General features: G+C 42.8%; 1 protein-coding gene across 1 annotated transcript in view; it reads left to right on the forward strand.

The window, feature by feature from the left end:
• LOC105364310 (uncharacterized protein DDB_G0287625) overlaps nucleotides 1-18,682 on the forward strand; it is a 72,832-nt gene that overhangs the window by 51,223 nt on the left and 2,927 nt on the right. Inside the window, exons 2-6 of the mRNA XM_011502207.1 lie at nucleotides 10,317-10,632; nucleotides 12,580-12,683; nucleotides 13,518-14,614; nucleotides 14,726-15,421; nucleotides 16,012-16,586. Of these exons, the coding sequence (XP_011500509.1) occupies nucleotides 10,326-10,632; nucleotides 12,580-12,683; nucleotides 13,518-14,614; nucleotides 14,726-15,421; nucleotides 16,012-16,586 (2,779 nt within the window). The 5' untranslated portion in view covers nucleotides 10,317-10,325. The remainder of the gene's footprint in view (nucleotides 1-10,316; nucleotides 10,633-12,579; nucleotides 12,684-13,517; nucleotides 14,615-14,725; nucleotides 15,422-16,011; nucleotides 16,587-18,682) is intronic.

Consider the following 18,682-nt stretch of genomic DNA (forward strand, 5'->3'; position numbering starts at 1 on the left):
GAGAGAGTGAGAGAGAGAGAGAGAGAGAGAGAGAGAGAGTGAGAGAGAGAGAGAGAGAGAGAGTGAGCGGTTTAAATAAACGGGGGAATGTATAACGTACGGGCAGAGATCCTCGTGAGTCATCGGCCGTGAATTTTCCAGCGCGCAGCGTGACGAGCAAAGAAAAATCGCTGCGCGCGCGAGGTGTTTATGCCGATGCCTTTAACGACGTAAATCATCTGCGCAAAGAAAAAGGTCCGTTCGTCTCGGCCAATAAGGGTACTGTTCCTGTGCCGTATGTGTGCTCTTATGCTCTTATAACTCGTTTCTCTAAATAAAAGAAACGCTGGGAGCTCGCTACGGGAATTGTACGCTGCTCAATGTGGAAACGCGATAACGAGCTCAATTATCGGTACGTGGAAAAAACATTGTGATTTCAATTATACAATAATTCAAGAAATATATCTCTTTCGTGTAAATAGTTTTGGCGCGCATTGTAAAATACGTCCTTGGCTTCGTCAGAATAGTGCTTTATTCAAATTTATAAGGTTATTGGTCAACTATTAATTGTGCAATGAGTCACGGAGGCAATATCACTGGTAATATTGCTTAAAAGATAAGGGGAGGGCGTCGTGGGAACCATCACCGAAATATCCCATTAATCCTTTAATCCCTCTTTCCACCGAGTCTTTCTCAAAAATGATTTTCCCTTTTCTATTTCCTCCGTTACTTTTCTCACCTTATTAACAGTAAGTATTCGTATCGCAGATTTATGGTTGCGAGAAAAAGTACGGCTTGCCATGCCGCGAAACAAATAAAAGAGAGGAATAAAATAAATAAATTCATCCCATCAATCTCTCATAAATCATTTCAATGCGATAATACGCCTTTGATACGTTGGAATATGTATTCTTTCGAAATAAATGATTTGTAAGCGAATATTAAAATAAATATACATACAGCGTCAATTTCACACATTATTTGGCTCGGGTATCATTATACAGCCATTTATTATTCCTCGGGCAAATTTAAATCGCCGATGTAACAACAGATGCATCGCGCGCGTGCGTGGTCAGAGCGACTGTTAGCAGTTTCCCATTGTTGTAATGGAAGCTGAGAATGAAAAAAGCCTCATCGCGTTTATTGTGCGAACAGTTATGCTCTTAATTTAAATAGGAAGAGACGATCCTGGACACGACACGGGAAGGGAAATGTTTTAAAAAAAGAGAGAAAATCCACGGAAGCAGCTGCGTGGTGCGAGAACGAACGGTGAAATGCGAAATAAGTCGTCACGTAAGGATTTTCCGTTCGATTCAATAATCCACAGCCGGGAAATGCTGTTATAATTTGCATGCCGCGTGGGTCATGGCAGCGTTGTTTCGTCTCGTTATTTCGCAAGCGTGAACGCGAATGTCGTACGTGTGCGCGCAGTGGAAATGATCGCGCCGTTTCTCATGCTCGTGGGTTGTTTCGAGCAAACGCGAAATTAACGGGTGGATAGCGACGAATTACGAGGGGAGGTAAAGTCTTCGATTATAGGATGCGATGTTAATTGTGATACGCTAGGGTATTATACGAGGCACTGAGAGATGTGTGCGCGCGTGTTTTAGTGTGTGCGTGTGCAGGGATCGGGGGCAGGGATGGAGAAGAGTATGGACGTACGTGTATAATTGTTTCGCGCTAACCTGCGCATTAGCCAAGAGATAAATGCCGATATTTGCTTGGCGGTGCTTCACCCATTGCGAATGCGGTATCGCATCGTCGAGAGTTGCCAGGATATCCGAACTTTCGCCAAATACATTATGAAGGAGGATGAGCTTATCGGTAATGGAAAAGTCAATGGATTACAAACTTGGATAGGTTGCGGAAGTAGGAGATAAATACGATGGTCTTCGGCAGACAATGGAATAATAATAATAATAATAACAACAATAATAATAACAACAATAACAACAATAACAATAATAATAATAATAATAATAATAATAATGCGAGTAGATGATGATCCACGTTGATAGACGCATAAAATTGGACACACCAAGTGGTAAACTCGAGCGAATAATTTAATAATTGCGTTGAAAAGCAATTGATATCACGATACGCGATATCTCGCCTTATACTTATTATTTTACGCAAATTATAATTTATACAAAAAGAAAATTAGCATGATAAGTAAAGGGAAGGGATGTTGTGTTAACGTTACTAATTAAAAGTTTAATCGCAGATAATGGCTATTCGTGAAAAAAAAGCTTTCTCACAGGAAGAATGATGAGCGATAAATAAATCTACCCTGTATCCATCTAACGTCCCATAGACTTTCCAACCAATATTTGTATCGTACTTTTTTGTGCACTTTAATTACACTTTAATTTTTCTCCATACAATGGAATATTTCTTCATATAATTCTCCATGAGCACGAGCGTCGAAAGTTGATAGGAAGAAGAAGAAGAAGAAGAAAAATTAATATTCATTTTACTATAACGATCTGATTCTTATCGAGTGAAAACTCATATATTTCTCCTGTCTACATGGTGAACCTCCGTTAATCCGATCCAATGAAATCCTTTTCCTTTTTCATAATACATTATCAGTGTCTGCGGTCAGGTGCATAGCCGAGTTTATCCACAACTAAAAGAAAAGTCTACTTTAATATATCGACACGTGAAACTTAACGCACCTTGAATACTTAACGTGGACCGAGTTAGAATAACGGTAACCTCAATTTGCAATATACATTTTTATATAAATATCGGTATGTATGTGGCGTGGCGAAGGACAGGGGGAGGGGGAGGGGGACGTGGGCAAGTATTATCCAGGGATTTTGCGATTCGATCGACCCCGAAACCTCTATCTCTATTAACACACGCACACATACACACTTTCGACGGTTCGGCATCTCCATTTTTTTTACGAATATTTTTTTCTCTAAAAAAAAAAAACTAGTTTTCTCTGTTTACAGAAGTTCAATATCGATCCAGCTAAATGGAAAACCATTAATAGTTAATTTTATTTGATTCTTACATGTAAAGACTTTAACGAAATTTAATTTTATCAATCCAATTTACAATAATCATGAAATTATTAATTAAATTTATTACACACGAGTTTACTTTTTCGTTTTTTTTTATTATTATTATTTTCTTTTTATTAATAAATATTAATGTTTCATAAAAAAATTCTGTGCGACGAAGGTAAGTGTCACAGTTAAAGGCACTCGGTCTTTTATTTATATTTCTATTTATGATGAAAACATTTAAAACTCGTCTTATTCCGCTTTGATAATTTGAAATTCTTGATTTAAAAATATTGTGCAGGTTGTTAATAATCGTTAGTCCGGGAGTTATTTTTAAGCTTTAATATCTCTTGATTCGAATCTCAAATTAAAGGTTAAGTATTTTTTTATTCGTTAAAGCATATTATCGTAAATGTCTGCAAATAATTGTGAAATTGCTATGATCGATATAATTAAGATTTATTGGCGCAGGTAGAAATTATGTTATTTATTTATTAACGGGCGTGGAGAAAAATTCATGTAAACAAATTTATTGCGCAAAACATCGCCTTCAAATATCATCGAAGCATCTCTTGGAATATTTTCCGTAGCGAAAGCTTACGAAACCGTAGATTGAAAAATCACTGCCTCACAATGATATTAAAGACCAATTGAAGCAACCCCGCTTCATACATCAGTCGTTGAATAAATTTACTAATCCGTGGGCTTTAAGCTCTCAAAATGGCGCATTTTATAAACTCTTGCCTACGCTTGCCAGGAATATTTTGACGCTGCCTATTCCTCCTCTACTCCTCGATTATGAAATAAAAGGCAGGAAAGAAAAAGGAAAGGAACGCTCGCAACGACGTCGTCGAGCGACGACGCAAGCACGCCGTTAATTTCTTCAAAATCGTTAAAATAACAAACAGCAATTACGCCATTTAAAGGGATAAAAGCTTGCATCACGCATTCCCCAAGATGGGAATAATAAACTGAAGAATGAGTGAGAGAGTGAGAGAGAGAGAGAGAGAGGGGGGGGGAGAGAAAGAAAAGGTATCCCTAATGAGCGCCCGATCATCAGGACTGGCTTTACTCGCGCCGCGTCCTATCCTATATCAACCAGCCTACCAAGTTTTTCTCTCGGCGCATCCTCATCCTCGCGTCCCGCGCTCTGCCTATTTATTCAACGGACCGGCAATTCATCAGGAACGGAGGACAAAGATCGCACGCGAGTCACGGCTCCCGCGAACAATGCCTCGCGCCACTTGGCTGTGCGAGAGCAAAAAGGGGAACATCCAATGGCGCACCTGTCGCGCACTTGTTCCTGCCTGTGATTTCACCAGACTTTTATGATTTATGTTAATCTGCCGCGGCGCATTAGCCCTTGTGCGAGTGTCGGGAGACTGCGAAGGACGAGGCGATGCCGGGGGGACGTCGTGGTAGGGTAGCGAAGAAGAACGGCGAGGACTCAGCTTCCACACGGCCGCACTCTGCACTCATGAAACATGTCGTGACGGCGAGGCGCGCGGGTAATTGCAGCTAATTTTGCGGCACTCGCGCGATGCACGTAGAAAGAGGAGATGGACGCTTACCGCGCGCGAGAGTAAGCGAGCGAGGAATGGGGGGATATTCTTCTTTTGCTCTTTTTCCTGCTTTGCGCTGCGCCCCCCTCCCCTTCCCCGTCCCCCTTCCTTTTCTTAGTCATCCTTTGTTTTTCTCCCTCGAGGCCGGAGAGACGACAGTCGGTTGAAAATGTCTTGTTGCTGTGCTTGCATTTGATTGAGATGTAAACGACAGTTTTAATAGTGGTTGCGTCGAATTGAGCTCATAAGCTCGGCATCGGTTATTCCGTATTATCGATTTATTCAAAGATTTGCATTAAAAAAATCTATGAAAAATGTTGGGGATTTCTCTAGTAAATAATTCACGGAAGGCTATATAAGAGATTATAAGAGGCTGTTGGTACAAAATTAGTTGCATTGTTCTATAAAAGTCTATTATATATTTTTGTGGTTAATAATTAATGTGACGAGAGGCTCAATGGTCGGTATTTTATATTAAAATATTAAAATTATTTTTACCTTACCTTGGCTCCCTTTAATAACGCAGTTTAGTAGTCAATGCGCTATTTATGTAAAATAGAATTCATAAGTAAGGTTAAAATACTGCATTTCACATTCTTTCAAAATGTTCGTAAAACGCACACAAACACAAACACACAAACAAACAAACACAAAATATGTATATACATATTTATATACGCATATATATATATATATATATATATATATATATATATATATATATATATACACATAAATATATATCGTATATATACATACATGTACACGCGCGCGCGCGCGCGCACGCACACACATACACACACACACACACACACACACACACACACACACATATGCAGGTGTAGCAGGCTAATGAATTATTTACAAGAAAATTTCTATTGTTTATATATCTTTTGTTATTAATATTAATAATTTTACAGAAATGTAAAGATACCGTGTTTTTCAAAACTTAATAACCTATGCTTTCAGCTATTATAAATTGCTTTTGAATTACGGTATAAAAATATACACGTATGTAATATTTAAAAATAATCATACAGAATTTTGCTGTTTAAAAGTCTTAATGTGGCCGAAGATTAATACACCATTGTTAGGATTAAATATCTTGGAATGAAAATGATAGATTAAATAGTTAGATAATTATTCTTTATATCAAGTGTCGCTAATTTTAATCAAAGATTTCATACTAAATAATTTATTATTACAAATTTTTCTCTTTAGATAATTAATTTTAGCGAAATATTATTAGTGCTTGTATTGAAACGGCAAGAATAGATTTTCTAACTTTAGCTTATGATTATTAAAATTAGTGTAGCAATATAATTTATGCAACGTATGCGTATAAATATGAGCACTCACACTAAATAACAAAAATGTAATTACCTACTAATAAGGTGAAGCTATTGAAATGTGTGCTTTTAAGGAAACCAGAACATATGCCTTTGGTATTGAAAAAAAAATCTACGTTGCTCAAAGAGATATTAAATAAAGAGATAATTATATATTTACGCGGAATGAGAATTATAAGACAACGTTTGAAAAAGCAATTGTCACGTCTAATTTATTATTTATCTTTAGAATAAATAAATAAATACCTCACAGGATCGGTAAATTGAATTTCTTATCGAATAAATAGAATGATTTAGTTAATTACACATGTATTTTTAAGGATTTATAGGGGATAAAATTATTTCAGCGAAATATTATTAGTCGATTGTGCGGTATGTTGGGCCACTCGTAAAAGCACGAAAAATTGAATCGTCGATTAATTTGGTGCGTTGTGGCACAATTATGCCGATGCGCATAGATCAAATGAGTCTCGTATCGTTAATTTCGAGATTTTAAATTAATAAACCTCGCATGAAACATTAAATTTCCACGTGAAATAATGATGAGGGCTTTTGGGGAGGGGCGGGAGGGGTGGGGGGAGGGATCAACTATATCGGAATATCGCAATTCTTTGCAAATCTCAGCATCACCGTATTCGCATTACGCCACTAATAACGAAAGAGCATATATTTATATAAAAGTAGAACAAAGTGATTTATTAGAATTGTACAGCAACGATCATTTGGAGAAAATTATTGCATCGGGGTCCTGGAGGAGGAGGTGATACAAAATTAATTTAATCTCATTTAAATATCAGGCTAACGGGCGGCAAAGTATTTCCACTGGAAATCAATTCTCTGCGCACACATTGCACGGGCCTGAAGTATAAAGTAGAGGTCCGTGAGTGCCGCGGTTACAGCAAAAGCGGGAAAAATTTTCAAAGAAAAACATTAAAGACTCGGATGTTTTGTGTTGTGCGTGCGTGCGTGCGTGTGCGTGCGCCCGGGTAACGCGTAATCGGACACGCGCACATACCATAGCTGGGATACATACGAGGGATGCGCACAGTCGTCCGTCTATGAACGAAGGTCGACGGTTGTCCTACGGTGGTCGGCCGGGGGCGGAGGGGACGGAGGAGTTGTAACGGACGAGATGAATCATTGTGTCCGGCGGATCGCGGTAATTACCGGGCCGATGACTCTCGCGCGGCATCTCCTCCGCGTACATACTTTACCGACAGCAGTCAGATGGAATTACGTGCATTGCAACTCGGTCGTTCATTGATAATAGAAGAGGATGGCTATTATCAGTGGGAGGTCAAAGGTAGATAGATAGATGGGGCCTCGAGTGGGCGCCCTCTCCATTTCTTTCGGCTATTCGGTTTTATTTTCCAGCTCCCGGTCCGCGCCTAAGGCCTATGGGCTCATCGTGCCCTTAGCACCCCTTAGCCATCCAATTGGATTGAAAATGAAAATTGCTCTTGATAATAACAATAACAATAACAATAATAATAATAATAATAATAATAATAATAATAATAATAATAATAATAATAATAATAACAACAATCACGCGGAGCTCATGATGTTGTCGCCGTTTCTCATAATGCTGGCATCTTATCATTTTTAATTCGACGATGGTGTGCTTTTCAATGGTTGCTCGTCCTATTGATTGCTACGTTTGCTACGTTGCCAGTTTTAACTTATGCGAGCTTCGTTTTATAGCCGCGTAGGCTAACCTACAAAAAATTAAAGCTAATGGCTCGAGGAAGCTTTCCTAGAAATTAATTTTATTGGCTGACTAATAGCTTGTATATTATTTAATTCGAGTTAGGAACTTGTAAGTTTATTGCATACTCGGCACAAGGGTGCCACTGTTGCCTTTATATTGAGTGAAATATTATTTTGAGCATTATGTAGTTAATAGTAGTAGTCGGCCAAGCTTACACGTTTATAATATTTATAAGTTGTAAGATTTGCACGAATAAACATAATATTGTTATTGGTCGGCATTGGTGAATGTGTCTATTCATAGAAAGCTAAAGGAATGCGATTATTTCTTCACGATTCAAACTAAGTTATTTATCAGCGATTAATGAAATTAATTGAAATGAAGATTTCAACAAAAATTTATGAATTATCGAAGGGCTAATTTCATTTACCGCGCTTCTTACTTTACAATAAAGTATCTTTGGAAGAAAAAAAAAAAAAAAAATTTGCTCGCTCTAGGAATAGGTGGAATTCGAAAGAATTAAAACAATTGAAATCGTATTGAAAAGATCAATTGTCACGGGGAGAACAATGTAATTGTGACATTATAAATTGCTGCTACTGGAGTTATAATTGTAATATCGCCGACAACAGCTCATCTCGTGCAAATATTCATCAGGGCGCCCGCTCCTACATCTCGTAAGCCTAAATTGCCTAAATAAATAAATAAGACTGCGTATGACTCAGAGCGTCAAAATCCCAAGTGGAATTTTCGTGCGCATGGTGGTATATTGGCACGACTCGGCGCTCGTATTTTTATCGCTTAAGAAGGGAAAAGCGAGTAGCGGTGAAAGCGCGTTCGCAAGATTGGGAGCGGCAATAATAGGTTTGGCGAAAATGCAGAAAATCAGGACATTCGGGTGCCCCGATAAAGCATCGATCGAGGCACAAGGGTCTTTTGGGTGGGCCCGCGCACGCGTTTCCCATGGACGCTTTTTGGTTTGGATTTCTCTCGGCTCTCGTTTGCCGCCGTCGCCGCTCCACCTCTTTTCCTTTTCTCTCACTCCTTCTAACGCCCCATCCGCCCAGCCGTCGCGGTTCCCTTTCTTCGAGGCGGCAGTACAGCGCTCAATTTGTACCTACGAAGACTCTATCTTTCTCCATACCAGAACCCTCAAGATAGATTGAGGCGAGCGAGCTACAAGCGCATCGCGACAGGTGGTTTTTCTCAACGAAATTAACGAGTAGTACCGATTATCTCCCTGGCCCTTGCGCGCCTCTTTCTCTCGCCGAATACTCCATTCAACGTTGGATGACGAGCGGGAGGAAGTGAGACGGAAGAGAATAGGAGTTTAATTGGGGATTCGAGTGAGTGAGAGAGAGAGAGAGAGAGAGAGAGTGAGGGAGTGAGTGAGTGAGAGAGAGAGAGAGAGAGAGAGAGTGAGGGAGTGAGTGAGTGAGAGAGAGACGACGTGGTCTTTCTCTTCTCAATCTGCCAGGATCGATCGATCGATCGAATCGTTTGCTCTAGAGGTCGATCTTTGCCCGAGCTCCGGGTCACGATCATCATTTCTTTCTTTCTTTATTTCCTCTTTCTCTTTATCTCTCTCCCCGTTCCTGTCCCCCACACCACCACCCCCCACCCCCCACCATCACCATCACCGCCCCTATCGCCTCATTTTCTCCTTCTATCGTAGCATGTCTAACACGCGCGCGTACACACACACTGTCTCTCTCTCTCTCTCTCTCTCTCTCTCATTCTTTAGTCGTGAGTCGAAGCCCTGGGAACGATTTTGTCTCGAATTCTAAAAGCATGGAGTATTGGGGGAATCGCCTTTACAGATTTTGCAATACTTCTTTGTATTGCGCATCGAGTGCCCGGACCAGTAATTTTATTTTTCCGTAAAATAATCATAATCTTAACAATAAAAAAAAAAAATAACGCTTGCTCGAATAAATTTTACAAATTACCAAATACGATTAATAAATAGCTAATAATACCCTCGACCTATCAAACCACCGATTTATTGTTTTACTCTAAAAGTGGCTCTATGAAAATCTTATTTTAATGTAGTCAGACTGTGATTGAATCGCAATATAGCCGAACCTAACCGAGCTAAACGGTATGCGAAGGAGTTATTTTTTAAGAGGCGAGGTTTAATTATGACTCGTTAATAATAATAATAATAACAATAATAATAATAATAATAATAATAATAATAATAATAATAATAGCAATAATAATAAAATAATAATAATAATAATAATAATAATAATATATAAATAAGAAAACATCCATGAGATCCATTATTAATTAGCGATCTATTCATTTTTCCCATGTCTGTTTAGCTTATCATCGAATAAATTCGCTTGTTTTTAATTATCATCGACAAATTCAACAAGCACTTCATTCATTAAGCTCAAAGTCTCCAGCTCACCACATTGCACATTCGATACTACAAAACAGTCAGTTTTCGGCCTATCAATTAACTATCATTAAAAATACTTCCTCCCCACGAATCGATTAATCCCAGCGCTTGACTTAGCTCTCATCCTCCACCCACCCCCTCAACACAACAGCGCACACGCGCCTCCACACACCGATGCCTAAGCGATCTCTATACTATTTAATGACCAATGTCGAGATGAAGTGGCGGATCGTTCTTTTACTCGTGTGTTATCGACTAGAAGTGAGCAAAAATCTTGTGCTTCGTGTGTTGCAGGCCGACACTATGTTCAAGCGACTGACAAAGGCAAGGCGCCACAGTGCGGACGAGATCGGCAGCGTCCTGCCGAATCCGCTGACGCTCGAGGAGGCCCAGCAGCCGGTCATCCACGACCGGCACCAGCCGTCCGTCACCGCCGCCGCGGCCGCTTACATGTTCACCGCCAAATCCAAGTTCTCGCGCAAGAGCTGCGGCGACGCCTATACCCTACTCACCCAGGAGGACGAGGGCAAAATGCAACCGGAGACGGATTACCGATTGGTCACGGCGATGCCGGCCTTCATCGTCGAGCACGAGCCCGAGAAGCACCGAGGTGATAACGCCACGTCCTTCTACGCCATTGTACATTGTACATCGAGCAAATGCACGACCAAATTGACCAAACGGGGTCATCGCCGTGTTATTGCCAATGGGTGTGGCACGACCCGCTCGACCCCAAATGTTCCTCGTTGCGCGGAATACAATCTCACCTGTCGGCTTCAGTGGGTCGAGATAAGCTCGGCAACAGCTCTATAATCGCCGAGTGCGCGATACTCGGACGAAGAGAGAAAATGCATTTTATATCGGGATTATAATGCGAGGAGAGGAGCGAATGTATTGGTTCGCTTAGGGCATAAATAGAGCATATCTATCGGAACATTGGACACGCCATCCGTCATTTTTTATTTATTTATTATTAGTATTTTCTTTTTAATTTTCTTGACTTTTTTTTTTTTTTTTTTATTTAGATTAATGACGATTAAGCGATTAATTAAGAGAGCCATGCACCATGAAGCTTACGAGCGTAATGACTTTATAATTATAATAATTCATAACAAAAGCTGCGATTGTACGTTTAAAACGGAGCCGAGGTTTGCGTAATACGAGCGTCACGCTCTCCAGATTTAATGATAATTTCTAGATTTTCATAAATACATAGTCAGTTTCAGTCTGGTTTCCCTAATCCAACTCAACTTCTATTTTCAACTTCGGTTTTCTCTTGATTTATTAAAGCAAGAATCGCGATATTAGAACGATCGACAGACCAAGATGATTCGCGTGTAATTACAAAAGGGAGGTTCAACACCTTTGGAATTGTTGTATCGGTGGGTTGAATAATAAGTGGCGGCTGGTAGAGGTATTAAGCCTCGGTACACTCCATGACTGTGCGCTGCTTCGCGCCAACAAGTACAGAAATCGACATGACGTCGTCGCGAATGCCTTGCATGTATTCATCCATGGTGTTTTTCGCGTTTCGCTTTCGTCCGGCAATGTATTATCGTACGTACGTACGTACGTAATCGCGTGCATTTATAATAATATGTGACGTAATTAATTTTTCCAATGGCAAAACAATAACAGTCGGTCGGTCGTTTTTGGTTTAAGGAAATATTTTTAATACTTGTAACGAGCACTCTTTTATTTTTACTTTATACAATTTTGTCGTAATTGAATGATTACGCTTCAAGTCGCCCATTCATATATATATATATATATATAGGGTTTCTATATTCAAAGAAAAACGAATGCTTTTACTATTACTCGTCTCTTTAAATTAATCCTCGTTCATTATCGTGAATTTGAAGTAAAAATAATGCCGTGTATTGCTCGTGAAAGAATAAAAAGAAATAATAAAAAAAAATTTTTAAAGTAAAGAATCATTTTCTATGCACCCGAAACTCTAAATATTAATAACGCGCGTCTATATTGTCCATACGGTTATTCTTATATCTCGCAAAGTTTCTCCTCGGTATCAGTTTACGTATTTATTAATGCCTTATATGTATAAATTTTCAGTGATTTATATAATTGACGATTCGATTTTTCAATAGCAAAAAAAAAAACAAAAAAAAAACTTATTTATTATACGGGTAAGGCCAAGTGACCTACATAACTGGAACATTGAAAGTACCCATCGACATCGACATTCTTCGAGCCACACTAACCCGAACAAAAAATAGCCACTAGCGACCCAACATCGTCGTCATTGTCGCTCAAATACCCCTGCACACCAATACCTTTGACCGTCTCCTCCGTGTATCGCCAAACGGACGCGCGCTCGTATGGGATTCGCGTCCGTTAATCCCACCAACCACGCGATCAACGATTCACCGAGTCAGCTAAGCAAGTTCCAATGAGAAAAACTAGTCCCCGAAAAGTATGCGGAATATCATCTGTCCGAACCACTCCGGCCTGTATTCGCGGCCCCACGTACTTTTTACCAACGTGCTCGACTAACCGGCCCATGTAAACGGTATATTCTGCCTCGTGCATTTTACAGGCTTAGGAGTATGGGGATTGCGCAGGATGAGCAAGAAGATCGAGTCGTTCCGACGTTCCGGCTCCCGTGAAACGATATGCACGATTCCCGAGCGCCCGGACAACGTCGGCATCATCAACAACAGCAGCATCGGCAGCAGTAGCAGCAGCAGCAGCAGCAGCAGCAGCAGCAGCAGCAGCAGCAGCAGCAGCAGCAGCAGCAGCAGCAGCAGCAGCAGCAGCAGCAGCAGCAGCAGCAGCAGCAGCAGCAGCAGCAGCAGCAGCAGCAGCAGCAGCAGCAGCAGCAGCAGCAGCAGCAGCAGCAGCAGCAGCAGCAGCAGCAGCAGCAGCAGCAGCAGCAGCAGCAGCAGCAGCAGCAGCAGCAGCAGCAGCAGCAGCAGCAGCAGCAGCAGCAGCAGCAGCAGCAGCAGCAGCAGCAGCAGCAGCAGCAGCAGCAGCAGCAGCAGCAGCAGCAGCAGCAGCAGCAGCAGCAGCAGCAGCAGCAGCAGCAGCAGCAGCAGCAGCAGCAGCAGCAGCAGCAGCAGCAGCAGCAGCAGCAGCAGCAGCAGCAGCAGCAGCAGCAGCAGCAGCAGCAGCAGCAGCAGCAGCAGCAGCAGCAGCAGCAGCAGCAGCAGCAGCAGCAGCAGCAGCAGCAGCAGCAGCAGCAGCAGCAGCAGCAGCAGCAGCAGCAGCAGCAGCAGCAGCAGCAGCAGCAGCAGCAGCAGCAGCAGCAGCAGCAGCAGCAGCAGCAGCAGCAGCAGCAGCAGCAGCAGCAGCAGCAGCAGCAGCAGCAGCAGCAGCAGCAGCAGCAGCAGCAGCAGCAGCAGCAGCAGCAGCAGCAGCAGCAGCAGCAGCAGCAGCAGCAGCAGCAGCAGCAGCAGCAGCAGCAGCAGTAGCAGCAATAACAGCAATAACAGCAACAACAGCAACAACAGCAACAACAGCAACAACAGCAATAAGAATAATCACAGTAGTAGCGCAAGTAGCAACGGCAACAACAGTAACAACGTGGTGAACATTGTTAATGGCAATCGTACGGACAAATACACGACCAACAATAATGACAAGAAACAGCCGAACGAGAGAAAATTCTTTCAGACGTCCAGCAATAGGTCTCCCTCGCCCTTTAAATCCTTCTTCATTAGAATGGGATCGACGGGGATGCTGAATTCGTCGTCAAAAAGCAGCAGACGCTCGTCCCAGAATCTCGAAGATAAACTCGATCGCGCGCCGGAGAAGGAGAATCTGTTTAGGAGCTGCAGCACCAGCCAATTGAATACCAGTCCGACCTACGTTAAGGGAGACGATCCGTCGGAGGGCATTGACCTACGGATAGCCGCGAAAAACGAGCACGGGAAAACCGTGTCCTGCGACAACCTCAGCGGCGGCCAATCCGAGGACGACGTTTTCAACGAGTCGCAGGCCTCGCGAGCGTCCAACGCTTCTTCTAGAAATTTCGTCCCCTGCGACTTCCTCAATTCCGGCAGGGGCGAGATAATGAAGAAGTCCAGTAGTTGCGACTTCAAAGAGGCCAAAAAGACGAATTTTCCTTACGCGTTTCTGAGATCGAGACTGTCCGTCCTGCCGGAAGAGAAGAATTACAGCAACGCGTCGATCGCTATGAGCAACACCGGCAACAAAGATGATCATCGTCTCTTCAAGACCGCGTCCGAAGAGCACTTCCCAGCGCTGAAGATCGAGGAGTCCTTTGAAGGCACGACGACGCTGGGAAGGAGACGAACACCCAAGAACGGCTGTCACGGTAGAGATTCCCAGCGCTATAGGCTGCACGATCCGTCGAATAGGTACGCCAGAAATTCCTATTCCGAGTTCAAAGAGGACCAATTCCAACGCTATGACCATAAGGATCGATATTTTGGCCCCGCGAATCTCTCGCTCGTGCATAACGGCATCGAGGAAAGCTGCAGGAATTCCATATCGCTGCCTTATCATGATAGCTCGTGTCAAGATAGGCAGGACATGATAGACTTGAGGCCCGATGCGACGTCGTCCTTGAATCTCGACCTCAGCTACGAATCCAACTCCATGACGACGACGTCCAACTCGACGATGGCAACGACAACTACGGCGATGGCGATAATGACGACGACACAAACTACGCCGATGACGACGATGACCTCCTCCTCCTCCTCCTCCTCCTTCTCCAGCTCCACGGGCATGATGACGTCGGCGCTATTGAGGAATCATCGGAGAAACTCGGCGCCCAGTGGTGAGCAGAGGCTATCCTCGCATTACGTGAGCTCGAACGAGTCCGGGTACGATAGTGACGGGCCCCGAGGTGAGTCCGCGGCCTCGGAAACCGAAGCGCTCAGCCTCAAGTGCACCGACAGCTCCGACACGAGCAGCGTCATCGACTCGGAGCTCGAGAAGCCGATGCGCAGCTCGACGCCCAGCGACTGCCACGAGCACGACAGCAAAGACATTGTTAAGCTGGGGTGTGGCGTCTACCTCGATGAAAGGATCGACGGCCTCAGATGGCACCATCAAAGCGCATCCGGTAGACTCTTACCCAGCATTCATCAGACGAACTCGTCGACCTCGCCCTCCATCTCGCCCTCCTCCTCCTCATCATCCTCCTCTTTCTCCAATTCAACGAGAATCATTCCCAAGAGCATGGACGTCCTTGGGATTCAAACGGCGGCACACCGCGTGAGGCTACAGCAGGACAAGAAGCGATTTCTCAGCGATATCATACAGCCGCCAAAACGAATGCGTCGAACTCGGCTCGTTCAGCTCTCGAAGGTCGACCCGCAGGAAAGTTTGGGCATAAGATTGGCGCAGCAACGAGTCGGCGAGTTACGATACGTTATCGTTCAGCTGGAAACTGATGGCATTGCACACAGGTAAGTTTTGTTACTTACTATACTAGGTTGCGTTGAGCGAATATTCATGAGATCGAATATTATTAGAACGAGAGGGTGGTGGGGCGGTCATGGAAGGGGACGGGGTGGACGGGACTCGCTTAGCCAGCCGACCTACATATAAAATCTCGATACTTCATTTTCGATGGCTCGTCGCATTAAATGAGTTTAATATATTGAATTGAAGCACAAATAAAATAATAATAATACGTACAAATGACTAATAATAAGTAAGTGAAAGAAGAAGAAAAAAATTGTAATAGAAAAGTTGAAGAGTGGCTGTTGAGGTAAATCGCGAACGGTAAACTACGTCTTCTATACTACTTTCATAATTAATTTCATAAATTAACGCGGTCAATTAATAATTCTTAAGACAATTCAAATGGCTTTAATGAAATAATAATTTCGTCAATTCGTCGTTAACTTGACTTGCATCACAATCCTTTTATTTTATTAAATCATTTGCCTAGCATACTTAAAGCTTCCATACTTAAAGCTACGCTAGTATCATTCATTCGATATGATTATATTGCATGCTATTTATTATAAACAATTGGATGCACAATTTAAAGGGATGGACGACTGAGGCTGGGCGACGAGATCGTGGAGGTCGAGGGCAAGGATCTACGAACCCTCAGCAACCTAGAGGAGGTTCAGAATTTTCTTAGCTCTTGCGAGGGCACGCGAGTTCGTTTGAAAACCGCCTACGAAGAGACTCTGCCGCAAGTGTACGTCGGTGACGGTCCCCTCGAGAGTAACGACTACCTCCAGAGCGCGATGAGCGTTTCTACCCTGAGTCTCGATGAGTCCCAAAAGTCCCAGGAGTCTAGTTGCCAGAACCGGCCGGAGTACTTGTCCCTCGATTACACGACGAAGAGTATGACGACGGGGACGAGCGAGGATACGGGCATGCGTCATCACCATCATCATCACCACCATCAGCATCAGCATCAGCATCAGCAACAGCATCAGCATCAGCATCAATACGCGATGAAGCATATCGCGAGATTCGAGAAAGGTCTGGGAAAGCCGAGTCTCGGCTTTAGCGTCGTCGGCGGCAGGGATAGTCCGCGGGGCGAAATGGGCATCTTCGTGAGAAGGATCTTTCCTGGTGGACAGGCGGATGTGTCCAAGGCCCTCTTTCAAGGTGAAAAAGGATCCTTAATTGCATTTGTTCTGACGTTGCTTCGTCACGTTTTTTTTCTCCTGCCTTTCTGCTCTCTCTCTCTCTCTCTCTCTCTCTCTCTCTCTCTCTCTCTCTCTCTCTCTCTCTATCTATCTATCTCTCTATCTCTCTATCTATCTCTTTCTCCCTCCCTCCCTCCCTCCCTCCCTCCCACCCACCCTCTCTCTCCTCCATATCGAATGTTTTTATCTCAACTTACGGACCCTTTAATTATAACGAGGAAACCGTTGGGGTTATTGGAGAAAACTCGAAAACTATTGATCCACGAGATTGCTAATATACGGAGATTTTTAAACTCGCGTCGAGGATTAATTTAACACGCCCAAATTTAGTATTGTAAATATTAATTTAAATAATACCTATTTTTTTAGTGTACATTTTTTAAATCTTCATTACAGCTTAAAATAACACTTAACTACATACGATTATTACGTAAGCGTATAATTTTTTCATAAAATTCCTTATAAATAAATGTCTCTAATAACGTTGAAAATATAAAAGAGTGCGCGACGCACGTAAGCGCCGTGTAATCGATTCCCATAATAACGATAATTTACCATTACTCTGAATTTTATTTTTAATTTATTTAATCGTGCACGCGAATAACTCGCGATACCCTCAAAATTTCCACTTTGTTAAAAAATAAAAACAAAACAAAAAACAACAACTACCACAACAAAAAAGAAAAAGAAAAGTCAAGGATGGAAGATAGTGTTCAACATATGTAAAAACACACGCACTCACCCATATGTATATATATATATATATATATATATGTATCTCTCTCTCTCTCTCTCTATCTCTGTGTTTGTGTATGTGCGCGCGCGTGTATTATGTATATAAGATAGTAAATATCGTATGAGTGATATAAATAGTTGAAAAGTTAATACGAATATTGTAGTAGTGGAGGGAGCGAAATAAGCTGGGGATCCGTTTTGATAAGAACTTTAGCAGAAGAAGAATAAGAATAAGAACGAACGAACACGTACGTTTGTTGCGAGTTAGGCATTCGTGCCAAGATTCCACATGTGTCGAACACAGCTCGAATCTGTAATACCTTCGTGCGGACGGCTCTCGAATATTTAATTAAGCTCATTCAAATTTTAGGTAGCTGTTGCTGTTTTCGTTTCCTTTGTCAACCTATTCGTCGAAGCAGCCGATAGTTCTAATAATGCCGGAGATTAAGAAATCAAAATTGCTGTTTTATTGGAATGCGTCGATGAGGGAATGCGCGAGGGTCCTTATCTATTGTGAATCCGAGCTTGTAATGTTTGAACGATGGCGTAACGAACAATTACCGGGAACAGATCACGCACGCCAGCACGCACACAAACAAACTAGTTGAGCGATTTAAAGCGCCAGGGGGAGGAGTGGGGGGGCGCAGAGAATCAATTCAGACTTACTTGCAATTATACTTTATTCCAATAAACGAGTTAAAGATGCCCCGAGCGTATTATTATCGTACGTCAAATCATGGGCAAAACAAAGTATTGGAAATGATTACAAGCGGTGGATAATGATTTTCTCGATTACGACATGCATCGTCGGCAACGACAATAACCATTCCCCCGGATCGTTGGGAATCGAAATGAGCGACAAAAAGAAGAAGATGTTGAGGGAGGAGAAGAAAAAGCCGACGACGTATAAGAAGGAGAATAAGAGGAGGGAGAAAAAGGAGAAGAAGCACATAGCTTCGGCACTCGAGCGGGGAGCATCGAATGATAATCATTTTGCAAACATTCTCTAGCCTCTTAGGATCGCGCGCGCGCGCACGTCGTTATTTATGGTTTCCCAGAAGCGACGGCAAAAAATAGACTTACGGCTTGCAACGCGAGTCGCGGTCAACAACCGACTGCGCCGATGTCGAAAAAGCGCTTAGAAAATCTAAGCCGGACTGTGGGAGAGAGAGCGAGAGAGAAGAGAGTGGGAGAAGAGAGAGAGAGAGAGAGAGAGTTGATACACACCCCACCTGCGTCCTTCGATTCGCTTCACATTGCTACGTGCAGTATTATACTTTGCACCCCCCCCCCCCCCCCCCCCCCCCCCCCCCCCCCCCC

The sequence above is a fragment of the Ceratosolen solmsi genome, unplaced genomic scaffold (genome assembly GCF_000503995.2).
Source record: "Ceratosolen solmsi marchali unplaced genomic scaffold, CerSol_1.0 scaffold31, whole genome shotgun sequence".
Taxonomy (NCBI): Eukaryota; Metazoa; Arthropoda; class Insecta; order Hymenoptera; family Agaonidae; genus Ceratosolen; species Ceratosolen solmsi.